Here is a 22367-nt window from a genome sequence, read left to right as displayed (position 1 = left end):
AGAGAGAGAGAGAGAGAGAGAGAGAGAGAGAGAGAGAGAGAGAGAGACCAGTGCACTCCACCCTTCTTAGTCATAACAAGACAGAGTCTTTGAGTCCTTTTATTATTTTTGTGACTTCTAGCCCTATCTGTTGTATTGATTCCAGTCATTCCCAAATTTGATTCCTTGCCCCAACTATTTAGTTTAAAATCTTCTGTACTTCCCTAGTTACATCATCATCCTCAGCAAGATTCAGGTGCAGACCATCCCACTGGTACAACCTTCAATTCCTCAGTGCCAGTGCCACACAAATCTGAACACACTTCTACTGCAACATTCTTTGAGCCACACATTCATTTCTCTAATTTTACTTGCCCTATGTCAATTTATATGTGGCTCCAGAAATAATCCAGAGATAATGCCCTTTGACATTCTACTTTTCAGTTCGGTACCTAGTTCCTCATTCTGACTATGAAGAACTTCTTTCCTTGTCCTGCCAATGTCATTGGTATCCACATGGACCACTATGACTGGATCCTCTCTCTCCCACTGTAATTTCCTCTGCAGCCCTGATCAGATGGTCTGAACCCTGGTAACCAGGCAGGCAACACAGTCTTCTTAATGCCAGCTGTTTTCTGCAGGGAATAGAGTCAATCCACTCACTATACTGACCTCCCCACCCATTACATTCCTTTCAGTTCTCCCCCGCCACCTGAATGGTCATCACTGCCACAGTGTCAGTTAGCTCATCCACCCTGCAGCCCTCACTTTCATCCAAACAAGTTGAAATCGTTTCAAATATGTTGGGCTATTGCAAAGGCACTTTGCCCACTGGGTACCTAAACTGCCTCACTCAGAGTCAAACCCTGACCAGCCTCCAAATCAGAAGTCCCTATCCTAAGGAATGTGACTATCTCCTGGGATAAAGTGTCCAGTAACTTTCCCATGCCCCCTGATTTGTCACTATGTATGATGTTCGGCTTCCAGCTCAAACTCTGAGCTAAAGCTGTTCAAACTGCAAACACCTACTGCAGATATCCTTGCCCCGAATCACAGTGGAATCAAGGAACCTCCATAAACTACAGCAAAAAAAAAGACAATGTCCTGCCTTCCTTAGTGTATTATTAACTACGAAGTGACTGGTCAAAGTAGATCAAAAGAGTCTGTTTCCAATAATTGAATAATCTAGAAAGAGAGAACATAAATAGGACTAAATGTAAGATAATAAAGATGAAATGGATTAATACGCTTGCAAGAGTGGTTGAACCTGTGGAATGCACTTTCAAAGTTGTTAAATGAAGCAAAGACCATGGATGGAATCCTGTGCTATCATGAGTTTGGTGGTGAATAGTATTCAATCAAGTGGAAGATTAATGCATGAGACGTCTGATTCTATCCCAAAAAAGTCTATACTGGGAAGGTATCTGAACAACCTTCCCACCCTGTAACCAATATGAGACTTTTAAGTAGGCAATTAATGTCCATAGAGGGGCCTCAATCCACTGGCACTAGTTTAACCTGTTTTTTGTTTTGGTTGGAGGGCACTCGTCATTTTGGCTGTATAACAAGTATACCTGTGCATGGTTACTTGCAGTGTCCCAGGAGGGTCCCTTTTTCAAAAGCACTGCCGCCTGGTTAAGGGGCCCAGCACAGGAACACGGGGCCAATTGAAAGCCCTTTCCTATCCTTGCTGCTGAACACTCTGCCCATGACCCCACCATGGAACTCCAGTCCGGACATCACAAGGTTTGGAATCCAGGTATTATCCTGGGCTTTCGATGACTATCTGCCCAATAGTGGCCACCACCATCCTGGTGGTGCTGCAATTCAATAGAGGGCAGGCTAAGAATTGGCAGGAAAACACTGGAGTGCAGGACATCCTTCCTCAGTGTCTTTGATTCAAGAGGAAGGCTCACGACTGGCCTGTCAAATGTCCGAGAGGCACAAGATGCTGTGGCAACACGAGACTCCCATCAGCTCTCCAGCAGGCAGTCAAAAACCCCATTCCCACAGTATGGCTCCATGCCATGTTCGAATTTAAGAAAAGTTTAACTAGCTGTTTGAATGAATGGAGCAGAACTTGATACAGAATAGGGTAGGATATAAAATTGGCTTGATGGTAGGGAACAGAGAATGGTGGAGGGTTGTTTTTTTTGGACTGGAGACCTGAGACCAGTGATGCACCACAGGGATCAGTGCTGGGTCCGCTGTTGTTTGTTATTTATACAAACAATTTAAAGGAGAACTTAGGATGTATTGTTCGTAAGTTTGCAGATGACACCAAAATTGATGGTATAGTGGACAGTGAAAAAGATTATCTAGGATTACAAACAGATCTTGATCTATTAAGGAGTAGCAGATGAACTTCAATTCAGATAAACCTGAAGGATTGCATTTTGGTAAGACAAACAAGAGCAAGACTTTTCCAGTAAATGGTAGGGGCTTGGGTACTGTTGTCAAACAGAGAGGCCTGGGGTTCAGGTACCTAGTTCTTTGAAAGTTGTGTCACAGGTAGAGAATTTAGCACACTTGCCTTCATTACTCAAACCATCGAATATAGGAGTTGGGACGTTGTGTTGAGGTTACATGGGACATTAGTGAGACCACTTTGGAACACTGCGCACAGTTTTGGTCACCCTGCTACAGGAAGGATATTATTAAATTAGAGAGGGTTCAGAAGAGATTTACCAGGATGTTGCTGGGACTGAAGGGCTTGAGTTGCATTCAGAGGTTGGATGGGCTGGGACTTTTATCACTGGAACGTAGGAGGTCGAGGTAGAGATTTATAAAATCATGAGGGGCATAAATAAGGTTAATGACAAAGGTCTTTTCCCTAGGGTGAGGGAGTTCAAAACTACAGGGCAATTTTTCAGATGAGAGGGGAAAGATTTAAAACAGACTTGAGGGGCAACATTTTCACACAGAGGGTGGTTCGTATGTGGAATGAGCTGTGAGAGGAGGTGACAGATGCAAGTACAGTTTAAAAGACAATTGGACAGGTACATGAATAGGAAAGATTTAGAGGGCTATGGGCCAAACACATGCCAGTGTGTCTAGTCTAGTTTGGGAAACTTGGTTAGCATGGACCAGTTGGACTGAATGGTCTGTTTCCATGCTGTACAACTATATGACTCTAAAATGAATAGCTTTTACTTTCCTTAAGGCTGTTTTACATCTATAATATAGCGCCATACTTAGTGGCTAATGTCTAGAGTTTGACTAACATGTGCTATACCTAAAATTATAGACTGCATACTCTTAAAACTCAAATATCAGTTGTACAATAAATGGTGTTTAAATTACCTGATTTTCAAGGTCTGCTTTCTTTTGTTTATTAGTTTCCAATTGCTCCTGCAGTTTTTCCAGTTTATCTTGCACTTCTTTAAGCGCAGCTTGCTTCTTTCTTAGACCATCCATTGCTATCTTCAATTCACCTTCAGCCAGTGCTAGCTTCTCTTTCTTGGGAGCTACAACTTTAGCTACTCTATTAAAAAGCAGGCGAGAAACAAAAAGACTTATTGTATCTCATGTAATACAAAATTGAAACTGGTGAACAGAAAGAGATTTAAAATACTCTATGAACCAAATATAACAACTTACTTATCATAGGAGTCGATTGCAATAACCCATTTGCAGAGGCCCTCAGCTGCCGTGGAAGCATTACGAATCTTTTCTGGAACAAATTCTGGGTTTGTTATGTATTTATTTCTAATGACATTTATGTATGCTGAAGGAATATTGTCCTTGTCATATTCATGGAGAGACTGTAAAAGTTTCATGTCACCCAGTACTTTTTTGGCAGGGCCCCAGAAATCTTCAATCTTTTTACCTGATCCAGTAGGATCTGGAATTCTATCTGGTTTTATTCCTTTCAAAATACAAATTGCCTCCATAACTAGCTTTACTCCAGCTGGGGGGCTCTTCATAGACTTCATCACAGTAATATCCTAAAAGAAAATTGAGCATTTAGCATTGTATCTTAATATACATGTAATTATTATAGAATTCAGGTTTGCCACAGACATATTAGTAAAGTTGCCATAGGCAACCATAGATCTACTATCTCAGTAAAGAAAGCCGACTGGTAGTGAGTTTAACCTGAGAGTCAATAAGCCTCAGGTGAAGGATGGAGTTGAAAAGGTGGTACATTCATGGTAACCTCAGCCAGTGGAGGAATTGAACCCATATTGTCAGAATCACTCTGCATCACAAACCAGCCATCCAGGCAACTGAGCTAACCAACCCCATTATGATCTTTCTGGAAGAATCATTCCACCCTGATAGGACCTATATAGTCTCTGGCTAAACAGGCGATGTTGAAGGCTAATGACTGAAAACGTTTTGACATTCCATTCAAGTTCATCTTTAGAAAGTGTTATCCAATTCTCCTGTCTCAAAATGACCTGGTATGTGAAAAACTCAATTCAGTTAGCAACTTTAAAAATAAAGATACATTGTTGTTGAAGCTTTTTATAATGAGCTCAACAGGACAGACACGAATGTCAAGATTCAAAGGGAGCAATAATTCATAGTGCATGTGCGTTAGCGTTGTCAAGTACAAGACAAAAGGTCCAATAATTCGTCACTTTTTTGCAGCAATGTTCAAATTCCATACCACGAGCTACTATTAATTAGTTATTTGATTTGGGCCTATGACGTTAGGCTTAGCCAGTATTCTCAGATGCTGAAAGGGGGAATTTTAAGCTTGTGTGCATGGTAGAAACCAGGTGAGTATCCAGTTAAAATGACCATGGGCTGGATTACATGGGTCACTATCTTTCCCACCCCAATCGGCTCAGCCATCAGATCACCCACATGAAAGCCAGCTGCCCTGCAGCAATATTTCACAAGGAACAGCCTTTATTGTTTCAGCATAGGACTTCCAGCCCAACCTGAGAGATGTGCAGCCTTATAGAGTTGCCTTATATAGTTCCAGAAATGCCAGGATTGAGTGACAGCCACTACTGGGAGTACAGGTAAATCACTAAAGGAAGAAGACTGGTGGAGTCCAGATTTAAAAGTAACCCTGGAATTACGAACTGATTTGACTGGCAGACTTCAGTGAGGTATGAGTGTGTAGAGAGGTGTTTAAGAAGCCAGTGTGGGAGGGATGGGGTGGGGGGTGGTGTATGATCCTGGGGCACATTGTCTCCGATAGGCACAGAGGTAACCCTCCCCACATCTCCCTGCCTGACACTGTCACTAACACACACACACACACACACACACACACACAGGAGATTGAATGGGGTACTCAAATACATGTAATTGCCCACTTAAGAACCACAAGAGATGCAAGGGTAAGCACACTTCCTGAGAGAAGACAGGACAGGCATTGACAGGAAGGTGTAAGAAAACTATCCACTTAATTTTCAAGCTCCTGCTTTCAAATTTGCAGGGAAGGGGCTAAAATCCAACATTTATCCCAAATTATGTCATTGGGGCCTATTATTTTAAACTTGGTTAAGTGCAAGGAAGCTGTTCTGCCTTTACAGCAAGCTCTCTTATCATAAGGAGGAGCTGGGACAAGAAGCAACTCAGGATTGTTATTTTCTTTTTCTTAAATAGCTCTTCTGCGGAGCCAGAAGGGTTATGAGGCCTCTCCTGCCTTGGACTCAACACTTCCCAGACTGCATGAGAATCTAAAACCTATGTGCCTAGAATTGTTTGTTCAGAAATGTTTGGTTTCTGCCTGCCTCAACCCCACTTGCATGACTGGTATCCCAAGAAAAGAAATAGGATTCTAGTTGGGATTAATCCACCCTGGGATATGTTTAATTTGTTATGCATTACACCCAAAAATCACTTCTAGGACAGATAGTTGCAAAACTGTGAAATGTGTTGGCCCTTCTACACTGAAAAAGAATATTATAATCTAACAAGGTGAAAACTCTTAATTACTTGTCTTTTACACAGACAGAGCAGTAAAATTAACAGCTTGGTCCTTACTTGTGTAGTGAGCGTATCAAGGGCAGCAAGTGCAGATTCCAGAACTGGTAAGGCTTGTGCCAGATCAGCATCACATTCATCCTTAATTGCTTTTGCAGCCATGGCTTGATCATTTGCTATGATTTCATCAGCTTTTACAATCTCCTCTGTTCGTGAGACCTCAATAGACTCTTTTTCAATGATTATCATCATTTCGTCTACTGCTGAACTAGCGATTATCAGTTCAGGCTGCAGGGCTTCCAGTTCTGCCTGCATGGTTGCTACCTGAGATGCAGCAGATTCCAGTTTTTCTAGACCAACTTCATATCTTCTTTTCATCTTCACTACTTCACTAAAGACAAAACATATAAAACATTACCAACATCTTAGAGAATTGTTATGGTGCAGAATGAAAGTTAAAGCCACAGTGATGGGTTCCAATTCTTGCTGCAACAAACAGCACATGCGATCAGCTCTCTCTAAAACACATCCTTCTCATTCACTGCTCCCCTGGGAGGTTCACAAAATGCCCTGCTCCCAAATGCCTGCATGATGTCATGGCTGCTGGGCCCATGCCTCCTTCATTCTCTTTTTGGCGCTTTCCACTGGATTTGAGATATTTTAAAACTCAGCAACCATTCCAACGTACAGCATTTCACATCAAAGAAAATTTGAAAAATAGTTTTCAACTCCAAATAATCAATGTTCAAAAGTAATATATAGAGAAACACCTGTCAAACTGCCAGATATCTGGCGCTGACACAACTGCAAAAATGACAAATTTGAGTTAACTTGATGTAGATGAGGATCTCTTCAAATACTGCATCTAAAAGCTCTTTAGCCACTGTTCCCTCCATGGTTTACTCAACTTAACGACATGCCATTTCAGGTGGTCAAAGAAATTAATTGAACAAAAAATCCCTGATCCAGATAGAGGACTTAAAACAACATCTGCACTCGTTAAATCTGCCAAACCTTCCTGGATAAATGTGAAAAGTTCATGATACACACTGTCATGAATGCATAAACTGGTAATTATCTTCAAGGGAAAAGATTGTAAAATCCCAGAAATTGCTGGCTGTTTTATGCTGTTATTTTCACACAGATGGGATCCAATTCTTCGCTACCTCATTATTTTAAGAACTTGCTGAACTGACACGTTAAACTGAAATTACTTGCCACAGGAAGCAAGAGGTGATATTCAACAACAGTCAGGAAACTCTTAACAATTTGTTAATTGACCATTCTGTACTAATCTATCTTTGTGCCAGAAAAGAAGCAAAACTGTTTAGTCTCATGCCTGCATGTACAAAAACTGTAACGGGGAGGGTTTAGAAAATGTCACATTTTAATTTTTAAATTATTTCTTAACTATTTCATTATCTCTCCGTTTTCACACTCTCTCAATTTGACAGTTCCCTCCCTTTATTTATTTGTATTTGGTTTCATTTCAACTTACCCTCTTCCATTGCTCCCGAACTTTTTTCTCACCCCTTAGTTAAGTTAATTGAGGTATATCGTTGGAACTTATCATTCACTCAGGTTGCAGCTGGCCTCCTGTGCTGCTATAGTTCACAAATTTTAACATGATTTATTCAAGCAGCAGGGTGCTAGAAAAACTCAAACAAGGTACATCTCAAGGTATACCCCGCAACAAGATTTAACTATAATACTGAAATTATTTCTGTGCTTATTACAAGTAGATGTCGTGAACAACTATTGACCACCTGGATCCATAAGATTTTCCACTTCATTTTGGATCATGAAAATGGGCAATATGTTAATTTCTGACAGTAGATTGAAGGAGAAATTAGAGTATTGTGCATTTTACAACCTATTTTCTCACTCTTCATATTCAAATGGATCATAAACTAACACACCACAAAAGGAGATATAAGAAAATTGTTTTCCATGCATTAGTCATTAGTTCAACTAAAACCAAATGGTATGATGGCCTTTGGTGTAAGGGGATTTGAGCACAGCAGTAAAGCAATCTTGCTGCAATTGTAAACTGTTGGTAAGACAGTATCTGGAGTATCTGCAATAAAGTAAAACAAAAGGAAGCCAGAGATCTGAAATAAACAAATTCAGAAAGTGCTGGCGAAACTTAGCAGGTCTGGCAACATGTTTGGGGAGAAAGAACAGAGTTAACACTTCAAGTCCAGGGATCCTTTTTCAGAAGGGAAAGCAGCTAAGAAATGGTGGTATCTATACTAAATGACAGGACAGTTGGGCGGAGAGGAAAATGAAACAGATAGATGGAGACAGTGCCCAAAGAGAGATAGAGAGAGAGAGAGAGAAGAAAGAGACAAAGAGTGTCCTCTGGACTGGGGAGAAAAAATGTAGACTGTGTGACTGTCCATAACAATGACTGCCATTTCAGCATACCACTGTGTTTCCATGCCAACATTTCTGTCTCAGGCCTGTTGTACCATTCCATCAAAGCTCAACGCAACCTGGAAGAGCAATATTTCATCTTCCACATAGGCATGTTACAGCCTTCAGAGCAAGAGAAAAAGAAAATGGAGGCATACGGCAAGGATAGGCAGCTGGGGTCGGATGAATCCCTCAAGGTGTATAATGGCAGTAGGAGTATACTCAAGAGGGAAATCAGAAGAGCAAAAAAGGGACAGGAGATGGCTTTGGCAAATAAGGTTAAGGAGATCCAAAGAAATTCTACAAATACATTAAGGGCAAAAGAGTAACTAGCGAGAGAATAAGGCTCCTCAAAAGATCAACAAGGCTATCTATGTGTGGAACCACAGGAGATAGGTGAGATACTAAATGAGTATTGCACATCAGTATTTACTGTAGAGAACGACATGAAAGCTAGAGAACTTGAAAAAATAAATAGTGATATCTTGAAAAGTGTCCATATTACAGAGGAGGTGGTGCTGGATATCTTAAAACATATAAAGGTGGATAAATCCCTGGGACCTGATCAGGTGTATCACCAATCTTTGTGGGAAGCTAGGGAAGTGATTGCTGGGCCCCTTGCTGAGATATTTGTCTCATCAATAGCCACAGGTGAGGTGCCGGAAGACTGGAGGGTGGCTAACGTGATGTCATTATTGGAAGAAGGGTGGTAAGGAAGAGCCAGAGAACTATAGATCAGTGAGCCTGAGGTCAGAGGTGGGCACATTGTTGAAGGGGATTCTGACGGACAGCATTTACATTCAGGATGGATTAGGGATAGTCAACAGGGCTGTGTGCGTGGTAAGTCATGTCTCACTAACTTGATTGAGTTTTTTGAAGAGGTGACAAAAAGATTGATGAAGGCAGAGCAGTGGGCATTGTCTATATCCACTTCAGCAAGGCGATCGACAAGGTTCCGCATGGTGGACTAGTTAGCAAGGCTAGATCACATGGAATTCAGGAAGAGCTAGACATTTGGGTACAAAACTGGCTGGAAGATAGGAGACAGAGGGTAGTAGTGAAGGGTTGCTTTTCAGACTGGAGGCCTGTGACCAGCGGTGTGCCTCAGGGATTGGTATTGGGCCCACTGCTTTGTGTTACTTAGAAAAATGATTTGGATGTGAATATAGGAGGAATGGTTAGTAAGTTTGCAGATGACACCAAAATTCATGGTGTAGTGGACAGTGAAGAAGGTTACCTCAGCGTACAATAGGACATTGATCATATGGGCTGTTGGGCCGTGAGTGGCAGATGGAGTTTAATTTAGATAAATATAAGGTGTTCCATTTTGGTAAGACAAATCAAGGCAGGACTTTACACTTAACGGCAGGGTCCTGGAGAGTGTGGCCAAATAAAGAGGCCTTGAAGGTTCATAATTCCTTGAAGGTGAAGTTGCAGGTTGAGAGAGTAGTGAAGAAGATGTTCGCTGCACTTGCCCTTATTGATTAGTGCACTGAGTAAAGGAATTGGGATGACATGTTGCAGCAGAACAGGACATTGGTTAGACCGCTATTGGAATACTGTGCTCAATTCTGGTCTCCCTGGTACAGGAAAAATGTTGTTAAACTTGAGAGAGTGCAGAAAAGATTTGCAAGGACGCTGCCAGAGTTGGCGGGTATGAGCTATAGGGAGAGGCTGATTAGATTGGGGCTATTTTCCCTGGAGTGTCAGAGGCTGAAGGGTCACCTTATGGTGGTCTATAAAATCATGAGGGGCCTTAAAAGGGTTAATAGCCAAGGATTTTTGCCCAGGGTAGAGGAGTCCAAAACTAGAGGACATAGGTTTAAGGTGAGAGGGGAAAGATTTAAAAGGGACCTAAGGGACAACTTTTTCACACAGGCAGCAGTGCATGTGTGGAATGAGCTGCCAGAGAAAGTGGTGGAGGCTGGTACAATTATAATATTTAAAAGGCATCTGAATGGATACATGGATGGGAAGGGTTTAGAGGGATGTGGGCCAAATGCTGGAAAATGGGACTAGATTAATTTAGTATATCTGGTGAACATGGACGAGTTGGATTGTAGTGTCTGTTTGCGTGCTATACATCTCTATGTCTCTATGACTCAACATTGAGTTTAACAATTTCAGAACATGAACACCTCCTTCCATGTCTGTTACTCTTCCCAAAACCCCCGGTTCTGTCCTGGATAGGTTGATCTCAGCACAGCCAACCTATTTTAAAGTACTCTCAATCCCCACTGTCAGCTCTTCTTCCCACCCACCCCGGGCACTGTCTCCATCCATCTGTATCACCTCATCACTCCATCCCCTGTAGTCCCTGCTTCTGCCATCAGCATAAATATCACCATTTCCTAACTGCTTGCAGTTCTGACAAAGGTCCCTGAACTCGAACATTAACTCTGATTTCTCTCTCCACAGATGCTGCCTGACCTGCTGAGTTTCTCTAGGAGTTTTGCCTGAAGTATCTGTGTAGTTCTGGTTTTCTTACTTAAGAAAGGATATTCCTGCCACAGAGGGAGGGCAATTAAGGCTCATCAGACTAACGTCTAGGAATGTTGGATTGTTCCATGAAAACAAATTGAGAAAACTTAGTCTACGTTCTCTCGGGCTTAGAAGAATGAGTAGTGGTCACAATTAACTACACAACATTTTTTACAGGGCTTGACAGGTAGATGCAGGAAGACTATTACCCTAGTTTTGGGGGTCTAGAACCAAGGGATATGGTCTCAAAATAAGAAGTAGGCCAATTTAGACAGAAATGTGAATGAGTGTCTCCTTTCAGAAGTTGGTGAATCTTTAGAATTCTCTATCCTACAGGGTTGGGAGTCTTGGTCATGGAGTACATTCAAGACAGAGACTGATAGACTTCTAGATATTATCAAGATATCAATGAATGTGGAAATTATGCAAGAAAATAGCATTGAGATGGAAGATCAGTCATGACCTACTTGAATGATGGAGCAGGCTTGAGGTGCCAAATGGTCTATTCATGCTTTTATTTCCAAATATTCCCAAACTTATGCCTCTGAACCTGAGAGCTAATTAAATAGTATTGAAGTCTAGTCACTACTGCACTACAATCAAGCCAAAAATGGGCTGGACATTATGGCCATCAACATGGGAGGAAGCAGACAGCTGGACCTGCATAGTTAGTTGCAATGCCATTGGTGGTGTGCCAGCTCCAGCCCCTCTGCTGCAGTGTGATTTTAGAAAAGACACTGGTTGCAGCCTCCTGCCTGTGGCCTAGTCGAGGACCTATAAACGAGCAATTACCCTAAACTTGTACCTAAACGAACATGTACCCTAAAGAGCTGTCAGCCCCGGATCCCAGAAGTATCTGCAGGTCCATATCCATTATTGAATACTTTCTCTTTGGCCTAGCTGCAGTTCCAGCAGTGGCCACCATTCCTGGTGATGCTGCCAGGACTGCTGAGCTGTGGCCAAACGGATGTGGCGAGTCTTCCTCCCAGAATGGTTTGGAAGTCTCACTTTATAACCATTAAGCTGATGATGCTTGTCTGGTGAAAAATAATAATGGAGGCAGTCTGACTCTTGGCATTTACATTGGGTTGTGGGAAGCCAATCCTCAGCACATAATTCAGTACAAGGTGTTATTGAAAACCTCAATATATGTTCTGTCAATGGGGGAGAATTTTGCTCAAAACTTGTTGAAAATTCTTGCTACCAAATAATATCATGAAGACAACTAATTACTCTATATTCCTTTTTGTGAATGAAATACATGTTCAATATTCAACAATCAGTTGAACTTTCAAAATTTATCACCTCACTTTCAATAAGATCATTGGGGGAATAATGTATGTTACGTTCCTTTGTAGGTGTCAAGGTTAATTTTAAGCAGACACAAGAATTAGCAGGCATTTATATTTGAAAATATCATCAACACTCATTACTGAATTTGTGGCAAAATAACACATTTTCAAGCTGTTTGAACAGTTAAGGCCTTGGCTGCATTATCAAATGTCAGACATGGAAATCCTGAAACTAAAAAATGCTCCATTTAATTTGTGCTTACGTTCTTTTAACTTCAAGTAATACTTGGAACGTGGAAATCAGTTCCAAGTAAGATGTAGGAGTCACGTAGTTGTGTCTCTGAAGCTCTGTATGGAATGTTTCAGACAATTCAATAGTGGAGGTATGAAAACTCTTGCACATATCGATGCAGCCCAGACGTATATCATGTGCCATTTCAATGTCTCCCAAAGCACGTGTTGCTACAGCTTGCAAAGCATCTTCAGGCCAAGACTAAATTAAATGGAACAGTAACAAAGAAAAGTAGCAAATGCAAAATAAGATTAAAATCATGCTGAGGAAAAAGGTTAAAAATAAACTTCTACTTATAGTAAGCTTACCATAATCTCCAGACATCTTAAAGTGCTCTAAAGCTAATAAAATACTTCTGAAGTGGACAGCGGCAATAACAACAAGATAATCTGCTTTTTTCTGGCAAAGTTGCTTGCAGGATAACCATTGGTCAGATCAACAGGGATAACCTCAATCATCTTCTTCAGAGTAGTGCTGTGAGATAATTCATCTGATTTAAAACCTCATCTGAAAGACATCACCTCTGACACTGCAGCAATCTCTCACTACTGCATTGGCATGTCAGCCTTAATGTGTGTTCAAATCTTAGTGAATCCAGAGATCCAAATGGGAGAATGTTACCAAATAAGACAAAGTGGATGCACTGTGACGTGAAAACTTAATTCCTTCTCAAAGTTGATTTTCCTCAAGATTTTGGTGCTGTGCATTGGAGTTATTACATTACTAAGACTTTGTTGATCTAACATATTTACCGCTGTGGAACAGCTGGTTAAATTCCAGAAAAAAAAAGATTGTGCAGTGTACAGGAAAGGCAACTACTTGTCAAATATTGCAGGCTGTAAACATTTCTGGCCCATACTGGAGATCCACTGTTCCCTTTCAATTGAAACATAAAACAAAGTGCTGGAGAAACTCACCAGGTGTTGGCAGCATCAGTTGTGAGAGAAACAAAGCTTCCAGTCCAATATGAAACTTCTTTGAAACTGAAGGGTATGAAAAAATGATGGGCTTCAGGCTGAAGAAAAAAGGTGGGAAATGGAACAGGGCAGTTGTTAAAAGCAGAAGAAGACGTTACTTCTGCTGAAAGCAAATCCAGGCAAAAATAACATTGGAGCGATATGAGACGGTAATCAAAATGGAGGATGTATCATGGTCTGTAGTTGATGAACTGAATGTTGAATCCAGAAAACTGTAAAGCACATTAGTGAAAAATTAGCTGTTATTCCTCCAGCTTGCATTGTGAGCATAATCAAAACACTTGAACAATGAAATAACTCCACTGAGGCCGATATTCCGTCACCAAGTCACCCTTTATTTACACGTGGAAAGACCTTGACACTGATCCAACTCCCTCAGAGTAACCTCTCAGAGTGAAAAGGACCTCTGACACTCACATTTTTATCTGTCAGCCAGGGGTCTCTAATTGGACTGGACTAACAGCCCCAATCAGGGAACTCATATCCTATGAGGTCCACCTGACTGAACTGGTTACAATTCTGTCCCTCTGAAAAAGAGGACATAGGCCAGTTCATTTTCTTTTTTGGCAGCTTCCCCTGGGTTGTTTTAGCACCGGCTCAGGTTTCTCCAACTCTGCCTCTGATACAGGCAGCATGTAATGCACGGTAGCTTGCATCTTGCACCCAGATCATCTTGGAAAAGAATTAATTTTCTTCTTCTGGTGGCAAAGACGTTGAGACCGCAACATCCATGAGAGACAGGGAGAACACAAACGTTCCAAAAGAGAAGGACAGCCTGTCAAGTAATCGGGTGCATTTTGCTCCCGCACCATTTGGGAGTTTGCAGCTTTCATACGGTCCATGTGCCTGTTCAGGACCGTCGCACCTAACTGAACACCATATGTTACTGGACCTGACTTCACGTTGACAATGCTTCTTACCTATGCAGGGCAATTCTGTGGCTCCTACACCAAAAACGTGTCTCCTGAAGTAATCTGTCTCCCTCTTCTGTCGAGCATTGGCATTCCTGATGCCATTGATCAACCCCCCCGATGCGGAAAGCTCAGATTTAACCTGGTGCAGAGTCTTCTCCCCATTAGCAACTCTGCTGGAGCTATCTCAGTTGTTGCATGAGGAATGATCCCAAAAATCAAATAGAACTGGTACAGTTTGGTATCAAGTAAACCTGGAGGGTGTTTCTTTCAGCCTGCCTTCAAAGTTTGGATTGCTCTTTCTGCCAGACCACTGGATGATGGATGGTATGGAGCTGTCCTTACATATTAAATACCATTCGACCTTAGGAAATAGTCAAATGCCCTGCTGGTAAATGGCCTGTTATCTGTGACCAAAACCTCTGGGAGCTCATGTATTGCAAAAGATGCATGCAGTTTTTCTATCATGATCCCCATGTTTTTAGAATGAATTCCACGTATGTGCAGCCACTTTAAGTGGATGCTCAGAACGATTAAGAACATTGACCCCGTGAAAGGACCTAGACAGTCAATGTGCAACCGAGTCCAGGGTTTACCTGGCCATTCCCATAAATGTGGAAGGACTGCTGGTGTTAATTTTTGTCCTTGTTGGCACTCTGGGCACAACCCCACCAATGCAGCTATGTCTTCATCCAATCCTAGCCACCAGATATAACTTCTCTCCAACATCTTCATTTTGGAAACCCCTGGATGACCTGGAGGAGTTCAGCCAGTATCTGGTGGTGACCTTTGCTTGGGACAATCACTCTTGCTCACCATAATCATATGCCATCCTCTACTGTGATCTGTTCTCTCCAGTTCCAAAAAGATTTAAAAACTGTTTGGGAAGGTCCTTTGGTTTTCTCATCACCACCAGCTGTTTCAGTTTTGCCAGGACCAGGTCTTTGTGCATCCAAAGTCTGATATTGTCAGCTGTGCCTGGAAGTGTGTCCACAAAATTTTAAACCATTACGGACTCTTCCAGTGGTGGTATCACCAGTGGTGTATCTTCCAGCGGGAGGCGGCTCAATGCATCCACATTTGCTACTTGGCTTCCTAGATATTGGTGTTCCAACTTGTAATTATACACACTTAGTGTTAGAGCCCATTGCTGAATTCAGCCTGAAGCTATGGGCAGCTCTGCCTTATCCTCTTTAAGTAGACCTAGCAGGGGTTTGTGGTCCATTATTGTTAAAAATCTATGTCTGTAAAGGTATTCTTGACTCCAAGTATGACCACCAATCCTTCCTTCTCCATCTGGGCATCTACACTCAGCATTAGCCAAAGTCCTGGATGCATACGCTATTGGGCGTTCCTCTCTATTGGGCCACCTATGAGCTGATACTGAAAAAAACGTATGGGAAGGCATTGCATGTCCATACCAGATCTCGCTAAGGATCAAAGTGTATCAACATCTTAGAGCATGGTAGCTGTTTCTTCACTTGCCCGAAAGCTATGGCTTGGCTATGCGACTTTTTCTAAGGCTGGCCCTTTTTTAAGAGTTGATGTAAAGGTGCCAGGATGGAGGCCATTTTATGTATGAACTTTCCACAATAATTCACCAGCCCAAAGAAGGATCTAAGCTCCGTGGACGTCGGAGTCAGGGACCTTTGATCACCCCTACTTTTTCTTCCAGCAGGTGTAAACCAGTTATGTCGACTCGGTAGCCAAAGTAGGTCACTTGGGGTGCATGGAACACAAGGTTTTCCCTTTTAACACATACACCCACCTAGCAAAAATGTTTAAGGATTTGTCCAAGTTCTCTAAGCGATCATTATAGGTCTTCCCTGTTATTGGCACATCATTTAAATAAATGGCAACTTGAGGTAGACCTTGTAAAATGTTCTTCATTGTCCACTGAAAAATTGCACAGGCTGACAAGACCCCAAATGGCAGTCTTGATTATTGGTACAAACCCTTATGGGTATTAATATACTTCTGGGAATCCTCATCTAACCATAATTGCAAGTATGCAAGGCTCCTGTCCAACTTCATGAAAGACAGCCCCAATGCTAGCTTTGCATATAAATCTTCCATGCAGGGATTGGGTATGTATCCAGCTGCAAAAAACAGTCTTGAATTTTGGTAAAGACTGGTTCAGCAATCACTGAAACAGCTGCACTAGTGTCGACCTCCGTTAAAAATGGGTGACCATTTAACCTGACATTTATTTTGATTTGGATGTTGCTACCTTTCCAGGGTGTGGACTCTCCTGGATACCGGTCTATGAGTTCTCTTTCTAAGTTTAAGCCTAGTGGGACTCTTTACCTCTGTTGAGTCCACATACTGGCAGCAACTACAATGGCTTGTCGGCCCGGATCCTGAAGAAAATTTTAACCATTTGGCCAAGGCTTGGCTTTGTTTTAGGGTTTTGCTGTGGGCTGACCTAGAGTCCCTCCATTCAGGATATGTCCTACGTAAGGCTATACCATTGCCTTTTCTCAAGTGGTGTTCCATCAAGCTCAGTCGGACTCGTGAGGGTGTCCACTTCCATCGGAATACTCGAACTCATATGCTCCACTTGCCTCATGTGACAATACTGAGGCTTTAAGGGGTTGTTTTGTCCTGGTTTCTTTTAGAGAGAGATTGGAGGGACAGGTGTCAACCAGTCTATGAGAAGATAAACAACTTGTGAAGCCTTGGGTGTTTCTTCTTTTAAAAAGTTGGAACAATAGAAGCAGCCTGAATGGGCTCAGTCTTCGATGACAGGATCGAACAAGTCAAGCTTTTCAAATAACGGAATGATGCCAGAAATGCTTACCCCAACTCAAAGACGACTGTTACAAATGAACTTCTTCAGTACTGTGTTTTTCTCTCATGCGCAACTAAAGTAACTCCACAGAGGCCAGTATTCCATCAGCCATTATTTACACATGGAAAATCCTTGACGCTGATGCAGCTCCCTCAGAGCCAGCTCTCAGACCGAATAGGATGTCTGACACTCCTGTTTATATCTGTCCGCCAGGGCTCCCTGATTGGAAACCAGAGTGGAAACCCTAATCAGGGAACTCATATTCTATGAGGTGAACCTGAGTGACAAGCAATCTGAGTATGAAAGGAAGGTGGAGTATTAAAATGGCAAGTGACCAGAAAGTCAGGGTCATACTTGCATAATGAACAGAGTGTTCACATAGTGGTCATCAAGTCTACGTTTGGTCTTCCCAGAAAATGAATTATGAGCAGTGAATATACAAGATTGAGAGAAATACAAGTAAATTGCTGATTCACCTGGAAGGTGTGCTCGAAGCTTTCAACTGTAAAGAGCAAGGAGATAAAAGAACAAGTATTATACCCCCTGCAATTCAATGGGAAAATGCTGTAGGAGACAAAGAGGAGTGAATCAGAGTGTCGCAGAGGGACAGGGTTCCTTTGGAATGCTGACAGTGGAACAAGAAGGAGAGATTAATTTGATGGTGTCATCATCCTGGACGTGGCAAAAATTACAAAGGATGATCCTTCGAATATGAAGACTGCTGGGGTGGAATGTGAGGAAAAGGGTAACCCTATCCAAAGGGAGTGCTGCATAGATTTACCAGATTGGTATCCAAACTCCAAAGGTTATAATACATGAGGAGAAATTACACAAGCTATGATTATATTTCCTGGAATTTAGAAGATTAAAGGGGGCTTTGATTAAATTTTAAGATATAAAAGGAAAATGATTGGTTAGATTGAGAGAAAACTATTCTGTTTAGGGATTGTGGGACTAGGGGCAAAATCCAAAAAAAGGAGGCTGGCCTATTTACCTGAGTAATTAGGAAAATGTTTACACTGTTAATTTTAAAGCTATTTTAAAACTATTAAATTGAATAGATCTGTGCTAACCAAAAAGGTACCAAGAGACATAACACAAAGGCAGATATATGGCACTACGTCACAGATCAGCCATGATTTTATTGAAAAACTGGTGGATCGAGTTTGAGAGATTTAAACGCCCTACTCCTTTTTCTGTCTGATTCGAAAACTTACGAACACAGAGGTAATCAAATATAATTAATTTTTCATTCCAAAAAACAAGTAAGTTATCCACCTACCTGAAACCAATTTATGGTGCAACAGTTGACAAGTGCTGGGAACTTCCTCAGCCTATTACGGAAAGCATCTCCAATTGGACTCATTGCTAAAACAACATGTAACTGATTACGACAACGTTCAATAAACATGTTGAAAAGTGCCAGTGGACTTCCATCAGTCTGTTTTGATTTGTCTCTTTGACGATCAATTAGACGCATACGTTCGCAAACCTCTTGTTTCTCATCCACCGCAAAGAGATTTGGCACTTCTCCCGCATTCAATAAATTGTTGATATCTTCTAGAAATGACTCTTGTTTAATCTGAGTGTCAGTAAATAAAAAAACGCCTTGCATCTCACCTTCAGTAGCTTTTCGGAATATTAGTTTTAAATCTTCTCGCCATTCAGTAGAACCATAACTCTTGGAAATTTCCACTTGAAATAGAATGTAGTCAGCCATATGCGATGCAAGCCGGGTTAGTGACTGACGACCACTTCCTCCAACCCCTACCAAAAGTGCATGGCTATGGGGCTGCTTTAAAATACGGGAAATTCGACAGACATGCTCAATTGCAAATCTGAATACAACCAGATTCATCGGCTTCTTACTGAGATTATTAAACTCATCCAAATGACCCTCAACTACTTTTCGTAGCTTTCTACTATCAAAGATTTCCCTGTAGCCTTTGTCTTCACCTTTGGGATCACTGAAATCACAGAACATTAGGCTACGGAGATCATCTTCCTTCACTGTGCCATCACCGTCAGCATCAAGGTGTATGAAGAGCTCATCGAAGTTATCTTCCAGCTGATTATCCGTCACTTCTCGGAGACAGTCAACAAGCCATGCTCGATCTCCATCATCCACCAAACGATCATAATAGACTCGTAAAACCTGTAGTTCAGCCAACGATGTTGAGATCACAGAAAATAATTTTAAAAAACACATCAGTTGTTATAATTACGAGGTGCATAAGATTAAAATATTTTGAGACTGTTTCATTAATTTTCATAGTAAAATGAAGAACATCATGTGATCTGCTCTCAGGTCTGCCTTAAAGAAATGAGTAAAGAAAGGTTTGGACTGTTTTACTGGGAAGAAAATATGAAATAAATACACTTGGATACAATAGCAGCAGTATCTGTGTTTGCATTGGGCAGACTCTAAGGACAGAATCTTACTGAGGTATTGGGACGTCCCATCCGCCAGCTAGACAATCAGCAAGAGAACAACACAGCAACTGGTGGACTTTTGTCTGGAATCAAGACGTTGGGGTTGTAAGTTCCACCCGGTTCTGGTCAGTTAGTGGCCAGCTGTTGCTGAGTGCAGTACCACTAAGTAGCCATGGTGGCAGAAGAGCACTCCTGAAGTTCCAAAATTATGGAGGACCCAGGACAAAATGATGTGGCATAGACAGTTGGGGCTAGTGTTTCTAGAGTTGGGGGATAAGGAGAGGTTGGAAGTGAGGGAATGGGGTTGCTCCCACTGGGCACTCTGTCATTCCTTGATCAGGCACTGACCACATTTGATTTACGGGTCCACACCCATCACAGCCCCTCCCCAGTCACAGATGTGGTAAGTCATCTGCCTAGGTTAACCGGTTAGATATGCCACACAGTGAAAGGCCTACATGCATCTTTTTTAATCCCTGCAACAGTGGGTTGGGCTCCTTATGTGGTCCATAATTGGCTTTTGCAGGTATTTGTTGCAAATATTAAATACCACTGAATGGGATTATGTCTTGCGAATTCTAGCCTGGGCCTCTCTGCCCATAACCCAAATCTGGTGTAGGTGAGAAGGGAGCATAGTTTGGGCCTGAGGATTGTAATTCTATGGTGAGTGCAATGTATAAGTTTAAAATGGGAACCACCCTTTTTGTAGGTTAAAATGCAACTAGCCCTATAAAAAGAAACTAATGTTGAATCAACTGTTCTTTTAGTCATTTACTGTAAAATTTATAAAGCGTGAAACCTTTTCATATATTTCAGCTATCGACTGGAAGTAAAAAATCTCTTAAAAATTATAGGTCTCAGCGTAGATTGTAACACAGTTATGATCTAGTTAAACAAGTGAGTGGGCACAAGAGGCTGAATGGTCTACTCCTGTTTGTGTCTTGATTTAAGAAAAAAACATGATTCCTCACGGGAATTGTGGGATTGTTTTCTTTCAATACTAGTAACCTACCAACAAGCATTTGTTATTTTTATTGAAGATTAGATCAGTAATAAACAGGCCCAGCCTCAGTAAGGCATGTATGCCGAGATTTCACCTCATGAACCCAGAGACGCTTGATTACAGCTGGAGATTCTGATGTCTCTGGACTGGAAAGACACACCCCTTGAATAACTCGGGAAAAGTCCCGCAGGTTGAACAGATAGTGAGACTTAGCTGGTGTCGGGAGGAGATTTTTCATTGCTTCCTTGTAAACAACCAAAGTGGCATTAACAACCTGTGAAGTCAGAGGTCCAAATTCTGGTGGGAAAGTGAATCTAAATGAGAATACAATAAATGCAATCAAAGTTACATTAATAGTAAAAATGCAGATTTTATTATTCATAAAAAGAGAAATTACATGATTAATTGACCAGAAGATCCACCAAATCATTACTAAGACTCACAGTCTCAATTTTATTGCAGATATTTTCAACTATGCTATTAGATTATAAACAAGCGATAACGCATGGCAAAATTGTAACACTAAACAGCAGGGAAGATTTACAGTAGATCAGGAACCTGCAAGATTGTGGAATGGACTTGGCTTTTTAACTCAGCCACATTAGCATCTCATTTCTGGATTTCTCGAACAATCAGGGCAGGCAGGCAGGATCATGGCCCAATCCTGACTAATTAAGGCTCTTTACTTAGAAGGACTTAGGGGCAGAAGGAAGGATGCTACAACTAGCAGAACAAGATGAAACAGAAACTTCAATGATGGAGTCTCAATAATGTCCCCACTCCTTTCTCATTTCTAGAATTAGGTCAGAAATCAAAAGGTTGTAAGGTCCTAAAGCAAACAGCTGTTCCCAGCATTTCTGAAGAAGGGTCTCGGCCCGAAACGTCAGCTTTCCTGCTCCTCTGATGCTGCTTGGCCTGCTGTGTTCATCCAGCTCTACACCTTGTTATCTCAGCTGTTCCCAGCAGACAGGAATAAGAGATCAGCTTCAGAAACAAAACAAGTATACCATAATCAGCTAAGGATGCCAGCAGCAGAAGGGTAATACCTCAAAATTAGATTAAGTGCCTAAAGAAACACAGTGGCCCCATCACAGCTATACAAGGTGAATGGTATCCCATATTCAAGATTCAACTGCAGATCATTACTGCCATAGCATTCTGCTAAACAATACTTCTGAGACCAAGACATTTTATAGTTCCACCCAATCATCTCTCCCTCAAGAAACTTCATCTAATACCATCTGAAGAACTGACACTGGCACTTATCTTCATTCTCACATCCATCACTAACACTAACCATCTACAAATGAACTTCTATCTTCTCTAAATATTCAATTTCTCACACACTTAATTCTCCTTGCAGATAGGAGAGAGGACAGAACTTCCATTGTAGTCACCCACTCATTGCCATCTTGGCAACTAAGGAGGAAGAGGCTACAGCAAATAACAGGGTTGCAGAATGAGATCTTCCAGACAGCTAGAGAAGGAATTGGATTTCACAAAGGTTATGGCACAGAGTACTCTCAAGTTGAACTGAAGAAATTACTGACATTAATGTGCCCATTAGCACAATGATGACTTTGAACAGTTCCCACTAGTCAGTTCCAATTTGTGTCTCTCAATGGAAAACATTTTTCAGACAAGGGAGCCAAAGGTTATGGGAACAGATAGAAAAGTGAGGTTGAGATAAAGTTGGATAGCCATAATCTTAACGAATGACAGAGTATGCTCAAATGATCAAATGGCTTACTCCTGTTCTTAGGTCCTATCTTTACATATTCCCAAAGTTCTTTGAAACATGGGAGAGGAAATATTGCTGGAGGAGGCTGATAAGTCCATAGAAAAGGTTGCACAATCTTAAAAAGCACAATCATTCTATTCAGGCAGGACTTCCACCAGCACCA

General features: G+C 41.6%; 1 protein-coding gene across 1 annotated transcript in view; it reads right to left on the bottom strand.

The window, feature by feature from the left end:
• dnah7 (dynein, axonemal, heavy chain 7) overlaps positions 1 to 22367 on the bottom strand; it is a 311419-nt gene that overhangs the window by 140969 nt on the left and 148083 nt on the right. Inside the window, exons 39-44 of the mRNA XM_048599124.1 lie at positions 20558 to 20777; positions 18310 to 19182; positions 12320 to 12549; positions 5929 to 6259; positions 3580 to 3926; positions 3283 to 3463 (exon numbers count right to left, since the gene is read on the bottom strand). Coding sequence (XP_048455081.1) covers positions 3283 to 3463; positions 3580 to 3926; positions 5929 to 6259; positions 12320 to 12549; positions 18310 to 19182; positions 20558 to 20777 — 2182 coding nt within the window. The remainder of the gene's footprint in view (positions 1 to 3282; positions 3464 to 3579; positions 3927 to 5928; positions 6260 to 12319; positions 12550 to 18309; positions 19183 to 20557; positions 20778 to 22367) is intronic.

Source organism: Rhincodon typus, chromosome 7, assembly GCF_021869965.1.
Source record: "Rhincodon typus isolate 14 chromosome 7, sRhiTyp1.1, whole genome shotgun sequence".
NCBI lineage: Eukaryota > Metazoa > Chordata > Chondrichthyes > Orectolobiformes > Rhincodontidae > Rhincodon > Rhincodon typus.
This window is presented reverse-complemented; position numbering and strand designations above follow the sequence as displayed.